This window comes from Ophidiomyces ophidiicola (genome assembly GCF_022830035.1).
Source record: "Ophidiomyces ophidiicola strain CBS 122913 chromosome Unknown scaffold_4, whole genome shotgun sequence".
Lineage (NCBI taxonomy): Eukaryota > Fungi > Ascomycota > Eurotiomycetes > Onygenales > Onygenaceae > Ophidiomyces > Ophidiomyces ophidiicola.
The window spans coordinates 624067-637721 of NW_026054644.1; the positions used below are offsets into that span (position 1 = coordinate 624067).

The 13655-nt window shown below is 45.4% G+C and overlaps 3 protein-coding genes across 3 annotated transcripts; 1 reads left to right on the forward strand and 2 right to left on the reverse strand.

Moving 5' to 3' along the window:
- Nucleotides 1-71: 71 nt before the first annotated feature.
- Nucleotides 72-1720, reverse strand: LOZ57_001646 (uncharacterized protein; the record flags this gene model as incomplete). The annotated part of the gene is made up of 6 exons (XM_049250733.1): nt 72-257; nt 323-451; nt 507-630; nt 689-769; nt 822-982; nt 1040-1720. The coding sequence occupies 6 exons, from the start codon at nt 1718-1720 to the stop codon at nt 72-74; spliced, it is 1362 nt and encodes a 453-aa protein (XP_049110317.1).
- Nucleotides 1721-2458: 738 nt separating this feature from the next.
- On the reverse strand, nt 2459-7020 carry LOZ57_001647 (uncharacterized protein; the record flags this gene model as incomplete). The annotated part of the gene is made up of 3 exons (XM_049250734.1): nt 2459-5737; nt 5794-6788; nt 6855-7020. 3 exons carry the CDS (start codon nt 7018-7020, stop codon nt 2459-2461), a joined length of 4440 nt encoding a protein of 1479 aa, XP_049110318.1.
- Nucleotides 7021-7588: 568 nt separating this feature from the next.
- LOZ57_001648 (uncharacterized protein) lies at nt 7589-12878 on the forward strand (the record flags this gene model as incomplete). Its single annotated transcript, XM_049250735.1, has 3 exons — nt 7589-7716; nt 7767-12710; nt 12791-12878. The coding sequence occupies 3 exons, from the start codon at nt 7589-7591 to the stop codon at nt 12876-12878; spliced, it is 5160 nt and encodes a 1719-aa protein (XP_049110319.1).
- Nucleotides 12879-13655: the final 777 nt, after the last annotated feature.

The window sequence follows — 13655 nt, forward strand, 5'->3', positions numbered from 1 at the left end:
GGTAACCATAATCAATATAAAAATAAGCGAACGTGTTTACAGGTATCATCGTCATCGTCTCAGAAGAATGCTCATTCGCCCTCTTTGTGCGCGAGCGGCATTTTGCATTTCCGCCGCATAGGTTGGAAATTAGGGATAGGACCATCGACTTTCGGCGCCAGGGTTACTGGAACTTGCTGTGATGAGAGTCCTGACTCTACCCGAACAGGCAGATCAAGATCTATCTCAGTGGCCATCTTATTGAGAAATCCAGTAACCTAATGAGACTCATTAACGGAAACACTGGAGTACCGGGTGGTGATAATCACGAATATCAACTTACAGGTTTAGTAAACCATCTTGACCCGTCACTTTCAAACCAACTCAAGTGGCCACCCCATGTGGTCGTGCACATAACACCATATGGCGTTTGCTCAATTTCAAGGTATGGAAGAGCTTCTTTAACAGAAATCTACAGTTGCTACTTAGCATTCTTTAGTTCAACATAGACAATGAAAACCACTTACGGGGTCATCTTCTGCGTTAATAGCAAAAAAAGGTATCTTAATGGCGAATAGCGAGTCAATCGACGACGCATCTCGATAGTAGGCAGATTCCGTAGGGTAGCCCCATACGGGGGCTTGTAGCGCTCTGACCCCCATTGAGTAAGAGGTAATTATTCTTAAAACAATAAATTCAGGAGGCTCACCTGTCAAATTCGTGTAGATACCTGGAGCTCCGAACCTGCTCCACGTTGACACGAGGGTGCTTTTCAATAGAACTAATATGTCTGTCCAGAAATTAATAAAATGAGCATAAATAACGAGTACAACATATCATACCGTTCAAAAAGGCGCTTCATATTTGAACCCATGGTTTTGGAATATATCTCTGAGCCGATCCAAGTGCGCTGCAGCGCCAGCGATCCGGTCTCGAGATTCCAGGGGTTTGAACATATCACAGCAGCCTTTAGACAACAGGCTTCGCTTTCCTCTCCAAGATACTATCAAAGTTAGTTCTCCGTAGCTTAATACAAGCGTGAACAGACGGGGGAATATACATTGGTCAAAATATTCGCACCGAGTGAGAAACCGATTCCAAACAAAGGTCTATTCGGAAATTTTTGGCTCAGCCATTTCACGAGCTGTCGCAAGTCCCAGGTTGCACGCGCGTTGTATAGAATCGAGCTTGTTACCTTAGATTGGGCACATCCACGGAAATTTATCACGCAGGCGGCCCATCCCATCTCCAATAAGGGCGAAACCACATGTCGAAGATACAGCTCATGAGAACCGCCAGATAGACCATGCAAAATAACTAGCATAGGCTTCTTATCATCGGATGGCAGGTCGGCGAACTCTCTCTCTGTGTAGAATGTCGTTCGAGGAGGAAGGCCCTTATTCTCCTCCAAACTGGAGACAACCGCCACATCGTACGGATCAACGACAAAGTCGACTTCGAAGCTGCCGCTGAAGTTTGGGTCAATGGCCTCAAATCTCCATCTTTTATAGAACACAGGAATATCGTCGTTTTTCACTACTGTCCAGGCGGTTTGTAAATGCCCGTTGAATAGCAAGGGGTTGAGCTGACATGTAGGTGGCGTGGCAGCTTTGCAGAGGTCTATGAGAGAGATATACTTCGAGTCACCAGCGTAGGAGCTCTTGCAGGGTAGTAGGGCAGTTTTTGGAGCATGGTGAAAGGCGACGCGGCCAGTGGGGAGGAGCCAGGAGAGAAGGGCCATTGTCACCAGGCTAGGCCGTTGCGCTGTTCAGGCTTCCGTAGGATATTGCGCAGACTCGAGTCACAAAGCGGTTTTCGACAGCTTTCTGGACGTGGCAAGAATAATGAATGCACACACATAAAAAGATGCAATTATGGATGCCACAATGTGGGTATGTAGGTGTAGGAGTATGTGTAGTTGGAGCAGGAGCAACAAAGATGAGCTACCTAGCTAGTTACTTAACTAGCCAAAAACGAGTGTATTTTGCAGCTCCATAAAGAGAAGTTAGAGCAAGAAGAAGAATGAGCGAGGGGGTAGAAAATCGGCGGCAATCTCAAGTTGCACGAGTCAAGCAACTTTACAGTTTCTTTTTATAACAGGCAACTAACTAACTAACCACTAGTTAGTTCGTTAATAAGGTTATCACTAGCTAACTCTACTTTTGACCGAGGTCGAGTTTGATGATCCTATCTCTTTGTCGCTCATCGGACGAACCGTGCATTAGCCAAAATTCTGTGTCTCTGGCCTACGGACTAAACTAACTAGGTAACTGCCTACTATTTGATCTTCGCAGCACAAAGCAACCGTCAACCTAGCTAGTTCGCTGCATTCCGTATGGAGGAAGCTCTTGCCTCCTTTGTAGCTATCGTGCCAAAAGCAAAAGCCAATCCCCCTCCCACTCCACTTAGCCTTTAAGGGGGCCAGGCTTCTTCATTTATAAGCACCAATAAGCATGCTATAAACAGTACGTAATAAGGATCATTCATGGGCGGACAATACACACGGCCTCCGTGCATGCCACACACGTCTCTTTACAGCAGAGTTGGTGCTGGTGAACGCCTCGAAGGGGCTGTCATGGTGATCAGTAGAATTGGGGAGTTCGTTTGTGGCCTTGTTCATATCTTGCGTGGCATTTTCCTCCGGTTTGATACCATGCGGCCTTATTCGGCGTACTTCCTCAACAAGAGCATTTATCTCATATTCTCCCTCACAAAGTGCCGTGACCCCTAAACGTGCCACGGTAGTCTGCCCAGCTGCTAGCACGGGCAACGCCCGCTGCAACATGCCGGTCCAGGAGAGCCGTTTCGACAGCTCCAAAGCGACAGCTGAAGATTGGTATTTGAGGCTTGGGATAAGGCGGAGAAGAGGGTGAATTGGCCTTGGAGATCGATTAAAGATAGAAACGCATAAGGTGAGAAAAGTATTTGTTGGAACAGTAAAATTAGAACACCCAGCTCGGACAACGGGTGCTACATCATGGTGCCCAAGATCCGTAGCAATCATTTCATTTGTGCCGAGGGACTGAATGAAAAACGATATTTCCACCTGGTCAACGCGAAGAACATCGGCCATTTCGCCGGTCAGTTTGATACCTCGCAGGTTAATAACACCCTCATGGCCAGTAGTTTCGTCCTTCCAGGTTCCATGAAGCGATTTAAGCAGCCGTTCTTTGAGCCAAAATACTTCCCTGGCGGCAGCTTCTTTTTCATAGCATGTTTTACGGGCACTCACGACAAACTGTCGCTTGTTGGCATGTCCCAGGCTTGGGATCGCTTTATAAGGGTCACTTAAGTAGACTCGGGAAACGGGAACAACAATGCGAACAGTGCGACTGGGCTGCAGTACATCGTAAATCCCATATACAGAGTCAAGATTTCCGTCCCCTCTTTCAGCAACCGATATAGAAGCCGATAATGGATTTGACCATGAATTTCGTAGATCTAGTAGGAGTAAGCAGTGATCTGCGCTATGGGAGCTTGTGCCGAGGGATGATAGCAATGTTGAAAATTGTTTATTTCTTAACAAGAGTTTTTCCGATATCGGAGCATCGCTCTGCACCCCTATGTGACTCAAAGCAGTAGAGTAATGATGAAAAGGCAAAATATCGCAACGGAGTACCTCGATACTGGGACTAACGGTGATTGCCAGTGGGAGGTTTAGTTGTCTTGTGTAGAACGTTTCTGGAATTTCGGAGGCGACGCCGGTATGTCCATAATCAAATTGAAGTTCAGCTTCATTCAGTCCTGGCTTGCCAGAAACCTGGATTTCAAACATGGAAGTATCATTTGCGGCAACTGTGGGGCGTCCATGAGTGCCTAATTGTTTCCATCTAACGGCCGGGTTCTCAATAAGCTGGTACTCTAGTTCATATAAATCAACCGCAAGATTGTCTTTCTGGCTAATGGCAGTTTGCAAATGCCTTGCAGTGGAATCCTGAAAGGTGACAAAAATCAAATCAGCAGGACATGAGGCTCGGTTGCGTAACGTAAGGTAGAATGTCCGCTTTTGGCCATCCAAAAGAGTAATTGCATTTTGTGAAAGAGAGGAATATTCAATTTCCAGAATAGGTTGTTCTTTTATCACATTGATAGCTGCAGAATCAGCCCTGGGCCCATTTTGAGGGGGCCTACTTGAGTTCTCTGAATAGTTTGATCCCCAAGAAGAAGGGCGCTCTATCGAGAATGTCTTAGCAACCAGTCCTATCCGCTTTAATTTCGGCTGTATTTCCGGTTTCCAACATTGTTTGAATATTAGAAAGCGACGCTGCCTGCAAAACTTAATTTTCGCAACACAACCGGTAAGTGTAAGAATCCCTTCAGTTGTGGCGAATAGTGGAAGGACTCTTTCTTCTATAGAGAAAGGGGGTAGTGATAAGCCGCGAGTATCTGAATTGAAAGCAACACCATCTCCTATCAACTCTAGACTGTCAATTTCAATTTCAAACTCGAACGGATTTTGAAGAACCACTTGTATCGCATTGCGCTCGCCGGCGATGACTATGGCCTCGTCCTGGTCGACTTGAACTTTTGAGAACGCACTATATATGAAAGGGTCTTTTTGCCCCAGATCTTCTTTTAAGATTGAAATTCCAAAGTCCTTCTTTGACCGTAAAACAGGCTTTTTAACGTTTGTACAGCCTAAAACTTTGACTCCTCGGAGGAGAAAATCATCCCAATACTCGGCTTCCATATTAGGATGTCCAAGTCTATCGGCAGCTCCAACCGTTCGCTTGATATTGTTATAAAGTCGCACTTGCTCTTCAGGTGCTAGGGTAGGGCGAATATTCCTGTGATTTACTGAAAGCATGGCGCTGCCTTTGATTGTTTGAAGTAGTCCCGACGTAAACTGAAGAACACCCTGAAAATCAGGCAGAGCTTCGCAAAAATCAATGCAAGCTTTAAAAATATTCACTTTTAACGATATATCACCGTAAGAACTCAGATTAGCATCGTAGATATTCCTATCAATTATAGAACTGGCAGAATCATATTCCAGCTGTTGGTCAGTGGTATTCAAGGTAATTCCTGTAAGCTCTTGCTCTTTTAATCCCCGTGAGCCGTATATCGCGGATATTGAAGATAGAACGCCCCTCATACTGTCCTCCGTGTTCCCAGACGCGATATCTAGGGCATTCAAATCAAAAGCTTCGTTGTTGAGGGCGGATAAGCCTGCAGCTGGGTGGATTCCCATTTCTGCAGCGCCAATTTTACGTGCTTGAACGAGTCCAATAATGGAAATGCTTATGAGTTCTTTTAAAATGAAGCCTCTTTTTCTTTCTAGCTGCAATGCAGATAGTACTGCTGCTATTCCAACGAGAATTTGCACAGAGTCTGTAATCGGAACTTCCGTCGTAGGTGAAGAAGGCAAAGCCCGAAATACAAAAGATGCAATTTCGGACCTTCGAATCATTGTATGAGGCACCTGGGTATCGGAAAGAGGTTCCGATTGAAGGGGAAGGTTCAATACTATATTCTTTAAGCCGTTATCATCAAGTTTTGCATTCCGTATATAAACGACTGTTAACAATTTCGCGAGTCTGATAGTAGTTTCAGAAAACACAAGTTGCGGCAAAGGTTCATCGGTAATATTCGTTGCGCGATTATATAGGCTTAAAATATGATTTGAGATGTCTGGAAGAATGCACGCTAAGTTATGAAGGCATGAAGCATTGGATTCCGAGGGCAAACTTGGTTCCGTTTGACTGCCGGAAAGGAGTTTTGACGTAGATTTTTCGAAAGGGAAACATACTTGGGGTATCTGTGAATACGAATCAGGTATATGCTGGCGGTGAGTGGTTACTGTTGGGTGCGAACCTGAAACTCTATGCCAAGCCAACCATGTAATATCAAACAAACTAAAATACCTTCTAAAGCTTTTGCGTGCCAAATATAATCACTTCCCGCTCTCGCACCGGAAGCGCCTTCGACGAGTTCCCTCAAGGCTTCAGGCCAGATACCTGCTTGAAGGTGTAAGAGCCCAGTAACGACTTTCAGACGAGTCTGAAATCTGCTTTTTGAACGCTCATTGATGTTTGCTAGCCCTTGAATTGACATCCGCTCGCGACTGTGCTCCTTCGAGCCCGGTTTTGAGCTAGATTTTAAGGACGTTGTGGTGCGGTTTGAGAGCTGAATTGATCGAGTAATTTCATCAAATGTGGTAGGAGACTCAGCAGCATGAATATTAAGTTCTGCATCTGAATGATGACTAGACGGGGCTCCTGGTTGTGACGGCAGGTGTGCGGGCAGGGTCATCCGGTGCCTAAGTCTATCTGTCGGCCGTGACTCGGTCGTTCGACGCGGTCCCCATGACGATGCCTTGGGGGAGTCGATCTTTGACCACTCTTGCATGGAATCGGCAAAATTCCCAAGCTCCTTAAGCAGTAAAGATGAGATATCGCACATTAACGTCTTGATTGTTGTAGTTCGCGACGCGGCAGGAGATGGGATCCAGATCACATCGGCAGGGCTTATTACCAACTCGTTGACGTCTACAAAGTCAAATATAAGTAATTGTCGTATGAGAGATTTCGGATAGCTATTTCCTATCCCATCTAGTTCTTCGACCAGCCCAGTCAACCCGAGGGGGTTATAAGGTGGGGAGTGTTTAACCCCATCGGGGGATTTGTAGCCCTTCGCCTCATTGGTATCTGAGACTGAGGAGAGCTCCTTCCCATCGGCGATTGCTAAAATAACAAGCGGTTCTCGAAATAGTTCAAAGGGGAAAAGGTCGAGATGAGAGGTCGGTGGTACTGATATGGACAGGTCATAGATAACCATACCAGATGGAAAGGCAAGTGGTGAGAAAGTATCTAGTGGTTTCGAGTACGGTTAGGATAATGATTCATATTGCCTAGGGGTCAAATAATCGCGCGTACTTTTATTGGGATTTCCGCTAGGGCTCACGTCTCCCAGCCGAACCATATTCTGAGATTGAAGACGCTGCACAAACTCAAGGAATCGTGACCGCTTGATTTTGCCTATTGGGAGTAGTAGAGCGCGAATTCGCGCCAGCGCGATCGGTGAAATAGTATCAACTGCCATTGTAACATCTGGACGGCTGAATTTGGGTATATGGTAGGCTCCACTGGGTAACATTAAAGAACATCCCAAGGACGTTCAAGAATATGAGATCCCCAGTCTACAGGGGAAGAGTGATTTGGGCGCACATGGATGCAGTTATATCTCCGTTTACTTGAAATTCCATCGAGATTCAAGTACCAATGCTTGCTTGCGGCTCACTAAGCCCGGCTTTCATTGCGTCTCTACTCCGTTTGCAGTTTGGGTGATCGTACTCGGTACAGAGCATGGAACAAAGACGCTAATGGCTCTTGTGACCTGCCCTTGTTAGGTAACTAGCTTAACTAGGTTAGTTGGTGATTAGTCAGCTAACTAACTATAGGACCAACATTTGTCATCAAGTACTCCGTATTGATAGCCCCAATGCTCGAGATAAGACGCTAGAGGTTGGGCGTACGCTAGCTACAGGAGTGACCACATTTCCAACCATTCGAAACCGACTGGGTTGCCTTGATGTTATTGCCTTCTTTCCCTACAAACCATTTGTCTCATTTCAAACTCCCATGTCAAAAACCAAGGCTAATCTTCTTGGATGGCGGGTAATGTTGATTTTCGAGCCTTGAAGGCCCGTGCAATAGATTCTGGGATCGACGAAGAAGCGGTTACAGTTAACACTCGTGCTTTGATAGATAAAGTCCTAGCGAGATATTCAGGAGAATGGTAGGCACATTTTCAGTTCCAACAGACTATAGTACTGATGCTGGTAGCAGGACTGTCCTTCGCGAGTTACTTCAAAATGCTGCTGATGCTTCGGCTACGAGAGTTATCGTCAAACTTGAAACCATACCTTCAGTAACCGTACCAACACCATCCACAATTGAGCAGAGTCTATCCTTAAAACATATTATATCCCACCACACAATCAAGAGCTTGATTGTCAAGAATAATGGCTTTGCCTTCAACTCTAATGATTGGTCTCGCCTAAAACGAATCGCTGAGGGAAACCCAGACGAAACGAAAATTGGCGCCTTCGGGGTTGGATTTTACAGTGTGTTTTCTGACTGTGAAGAACCTTTTGTATCCTCTGGCAAGGAGGCTATTGCTTTTTACTGGAAGGGGAATTCTTTATTCACTCGCCGCCTACAGCTTCAAGAACAAGATTGTTCTCCAGACACTACATTCGTATTGGAGTATAGAAACACCACTTCTCCGGTGCCCAGTCTTCTGCCGTTAGCTCAGTTTCTTGCGAGCAGTCTTACATTTATTGGCCTTCAGACCATAGAGTTGTGGCTTGATAATTGGAAGCTATTACACTTAACGAAAAAGGTTGCCCCTGGAGTTCCGGTGTCCATACCCAGAGATATCCAGACCTCTACTTCTGAGGGCCTGATGAATGTCAACGATGTCACTCAAGAAATTGCACAGATTGACGCCACATGGATGCCAGCCGTTGAGTGGAAATCGCCAACTAATTCCTCGCGCTTCGAGGGAACTCGTTCGGATGATAACACAGGCTCTCTTCGCAGTTTTTTTTCGCGTCTAACCAGAGCTGCTGGAAACAAACTTGGAGAAAAATCATCAGATAGTCTCGAATCTCCTGTATTGCGACCACCCGAAGATCTAGTCACGCCTATTTCTTCATCTGTGTTCCTTCACATTAATACTGCGCGTGTGCAGACTGCAGTAGGTCATTCTTTTGGGCAAGAGCTATTGCGCGCAACCAAAAAACCCGCGCCAAAATTTACATCCTTAGCAATTTTGACTTCCTCGTTTATTTCTATGGAAATTATGAATGGTTCTGTGAATCGCTCTCCGAAATCTATTTTTACTACTGTTTTGCCACATAGGTCTGGCAAGATTTATATTGGCTTTTCAACTCACCAAACCACTGGCCTAAATGCCCATATATCTGCACCTTCATTAATACCAACTGTAGAACGAGAAAGCATTGATTTAAATGCACGCTGGGTACGTACTTGGAATACGGAACTTCTAAGGGCGGCGGGGATTGTATGCAGGATCGCTTGGTCTGCAGAAATGGCTTCGATTGACAAGCGAATTTGGTCCTCAGCATCAAACGCTGGAAAAACTACACCACCGCTTGAGAATATTTCGGCAGTTATTCCGGAAGTTGTTCACCTATCAAATCAGTTTGTATTTGGAGAGTCTACTCCATCCTCACAAGTTGGTCAAGTTCTTGAGAACTCGTTCTGGACTTGTAATAAAAACGCGTATCTTGAGCTACTATCAACGTGTGGAGTTCTCCCCAGCTACAAAATCCGGCTTGCGCCCAAGGACCTGAGCTTCATGAAATCATTACCCGTGGTTCCAGATTTGATAATGGAGCAATCCAAGGATTTCATAACGAAACTGATCGATTTTGGACTTCTTACGGAAATCACCGTCTCTGATATCAAACAAGAGCTAGAATCGTCTCCCGTCACCGCACAACAGCTCGGCGAGTTTCTTCTTTGGCTTTCAGGGAAGGCAAGCAACGGTAGTCTTAATCAGACTACGGTCAAAGCTCTGCTGAGCGTTGTCGTGGCCAACGATGAATCTAGCAAAACGCAATCTGGTATTATCTGTCTAAATGATATCAAGTGGTTTCTTGATCCAGCTCGAGTTCCTACAGACTTACCGATTCCACAGTCTGTCCTACCATTTCACTATACGAAGAATTTAAGCCGTAGCCAATTGACGATGTTTGGCTGGCGAGAGCTGCCTGTAGATATTTTGGTTCACTGGCTTATTGAAAGCGATTTAAACGGTTCCTTGCCCTTGGAACATTGTATTACCCGCACGGCATCGTTTTCGTCTCGTATTTTACCCCTTTTATCAAAGCAATTTGATACACTCTCTCAGCCATCCAAAATGGAGCTTATTACTTTACTTAAAAGTCATACCGTTATACCCACGAAATCAGGAATAATGAAAAGGCCTCCGGAAACCTACTTTCCTTCCGTCCGTTTGTTTGCGGATTTACCTATTGTCCACGGTCTGAATAATGTGAAAGAAAAATTTCTTATTAATCTCGGCGTCCGAAAAACCGTTGAACTGAACGTAATATTCGAACGTCTCCTCAATACACCCATCGATTCTACTGAGAAGATGCGGGAATCGCAGTGGAGTCATGTCGAGCTCATCAAGTATCTAACATCTGTTCAAGGAGACATTCCTAGAGATGACATTGCAAAGCTGAAGCAGGCCAGTATTTGTACGGCCGAACACAACGAAACCTCTGCACGTTTGAATAAGCGATATAAGGTATGCGAACTTTTTGAACCCAAGAACTCTTTAAGAGATCTTGAACTTCCCCTGCTACACTGGCCAGGAAATTATTCAAGCAGTAGTTCAGAAGCAAAATTCTTGAGTCTTCTAGGGCTTAAAGCCTTCCCTTCTGCCGCAGAATTAATTCAGCTCATTTCAAATGCTGCTTCCCAGAAGCGAACAGACCTAAGGGAGAAAGCGTTGGCATATTTCATTAGCACCCATGTTATCAATGGCTATGCAAATTTTGATTATACGCAGGTCACCACCCCTTTTCTTCCAGGAAACGATGGGCTTCAATGTATTCCATCCCAATGCTTTACAGATACGGGAGCGTTACTATTCGGATTCAAACTACTCCGAAGTGACCTTGGAGTTCATGCTTCGAAATTTGGAATAAAACAGCATCCGCCGATAAATGATTGTCTAGGAATTATGCTTCGAGACCCTCCTAAATCGCTAGCTAAAGCAAAAGAACTTTTTGAATATTTTGCACAACGCCTTGCTGAAATTAACGCTTCGACCGCAGAGCGTATTGGTATGAGCCCCATAGTGCCGCTTCATAATGCCAAGAACTTGGAAGGAAGCTCTTTATCAGGGCATATAGCTCCACGGGATTGCTATCTTGGAAATAGTAACGACTATGCGGACATTTTTAGCTTTGTTGATTTTGGGCCAAAGGGAAATCTATTTCTTATGGCATGTGGCTCAAAGCAGGAGCCTACATCAGTCGAGTTAGGTGTCATGCTGGTGAAAAACTCTGTGGTAGTCCTTTCACATCTGCAGAATCCAGATAAGTACTTGAGATTCCTGCGAAGCATAGCAGATAATATTGATCATATCAAGAAACATAAAAATCTTTTTAGGGATATGAAGAAAGCCAGCTTCCTTCTTGCAAGCAAGGAACTACCGAACCAGACCAAAAAGGACGAAGCTGAAGATCTAAATGAGGATGAAGAGCTGCCTATCAAGGAATGGCAGCTAATCAAGGCCACAGATGCTGTTATTGTTGACGATTACACTAGTTTCAATTTGTTTAAGGACACTATGCTGGCGGCTCCACAGGAGGAGACACTGGAAGACCTGTATGCTCAACTTGGCTCGCCGACCTTGAGCAGCATCATTGTTGAAGAAGCTCGCTGTGGCCAGGTTGTTCCTAACCAACATAATGCTCTCAAGCTCCAGAAACAGATACACGAGCGGGCGAAGATTTTTTTACACGACGTACCGAAGGACCAGATCAAGCATGATGCAAAATGGCTGGAGAAGTATCTGGTGGTTCAAGTTGTCCAGAGTATATCGCTGCGTCGGTCTCTGCGCGGACGGAACACTGGTCATGTTGAGAAGCGACACGCCATTGTAACCCGAGGACCGAACAAACCGGACCCTATTCTTTCTATCTCCCCGGGTGATATCAATTTCTATCAGGTGAGCCAGGTGCTCGTCCATACGATCTTGTCAAGGCCTAAATTACACTCGTCCCTTACACTTGAAATGCTGTTGAAGACGGATCTTCTCGAACTCCGTGCCCGGGGTTACAATGTGGAACGGATTCTTCGACAAAAGGACGCAGCCGCTCGGATTGCTAAAACTCATCAGCAGCAACGGCAGGAGCAGCAACTTGAAGAAGACCGGAGCCGTCTTGTCAAAACTGCAGAAAAGGGGCAGCTAGGGCAGGACGTGCGTCCAGATGGCTATAGCCCACACCCGATGCCGGGCGTGTTCCCCGAGTCGCGGCCTGACCAGGTTCCAAACATAACACAATCGAGCCTCGAGAGCAATAGGGGAATGGGAGGGTTTATCTCGGATCTTGGCCGTCGTTTCGGCTTAGAGGAGATTTTTCGGAATAACGGCACAGCCAGCACGCCGCCATCGCCCTATTCCCAGCAGCCAGAAAACAAAGTAGACACGGCTGAGCCGCACTCTCTATTATCTAATGACAACCTCCAACAAAACTTGTCTGCTGCTATAGCGCGTTGTCGACCTCACGGGCATGCTCCAATTCAGAATCCAGGCCAAGTAACCCAAATCACAGATGCAAAGTCATACTGCGACGAACGGCCAGCTCTTAATCTTGTCTACGTCACCAATATTGCAGACACCACCATTAGGTTTTTCCAGTCGCCGACGGATGAGAAGGGGGAAGGCTTTTACAGCCGACATGCAAACGGCCTCCATAGGTTTGCTGTCATACTCATAGACTGTGCTGGTATATTTGGAGTGCGAAAAGATAGCATTGCCGTTTTTAATGAGATGAATGGAAACACCATTGCCTTTAACCACGGAGGAAGCATCTTCTGCAATTACGATTATTTTCAGCGGCTGCATTTAAAAACAGTGACTGCGGGTAATCGATCAGATTGTCTGGTATACTGGTGGACAATATTTTGCCATGAACTGGCCCATAACCTCATTGGCCCGCACAACTCTGAGCACGGCTACTATACGTATGTTTTCATATCCTTTTTTTAGCCAACGTAATGCTGAGTTATAACTTATAACTAACATCTGTTCTCATACTCGCTAGTGAAAGTTTTGTTATGAAATACCTCCCAGCAATTACTGCGTTGCTCCAGAATTCTAACACTGCCACCCCTACCCAAAAAAGCCGATAAAAACAGCTTATATATTCTGAAATTTAAGCCTGGTGCCTTATACCGACGTTCGATAGGACGTCAGCCTTACTAGGGAGGTTTATCGATCCTGCTGCACGTCTGGCTCATATGTACTAAACATTTCTATGCATATTTTAACAGCAACAGCAGCATATTATTATTTAGTCGGGATTGATACCATGAATCCCGTGAAACCCCTTCGAGCCGTCTAACAATTTATATATCAGTTCATTCAACGGCATTCTCACTACTTTCTCTGCTAAGTAGAACATTAACCTGACTCTATTGTTAATATCTGGCATGTAGAGATTTCATGCAACCCGAATCCTTCATCGACCCTTACAGGGAATACGATTTTATTATTTCCGATCCAGGCTGGGGCGGCCAATCTCCACCTAGGTCAAAAACGCAACGGACTTTTTCTGTCACGCCCCTGTTTTTAGTATTGGATTGGGTTTTCAGTTTCTTCATCATGGTAAAATTGTTGAACTTGTACATTCTGAAAAGGACATCTCTCCAAACCTCAAGGCATTCAAGATTTCTTACCAGTTGGTTCGCGTTGTCCTTGGCCAAGCCGGAGAAGAGGCTATGCTAGAGGAGTAAAATACACTGCGCTGAAATCAGAGTCCCTGGTGACCAGATCTTCCGCCCCTTGCTTGATATTGTATAGAATTACCTATCCTAATGGCAGCCCACCACAGATCCGCACCTGTCTGGGCGCATCTGTTTTGCTGCTGCAGAGCAGTTTTGAATCCACATCCCTTGAAGATATCCCAA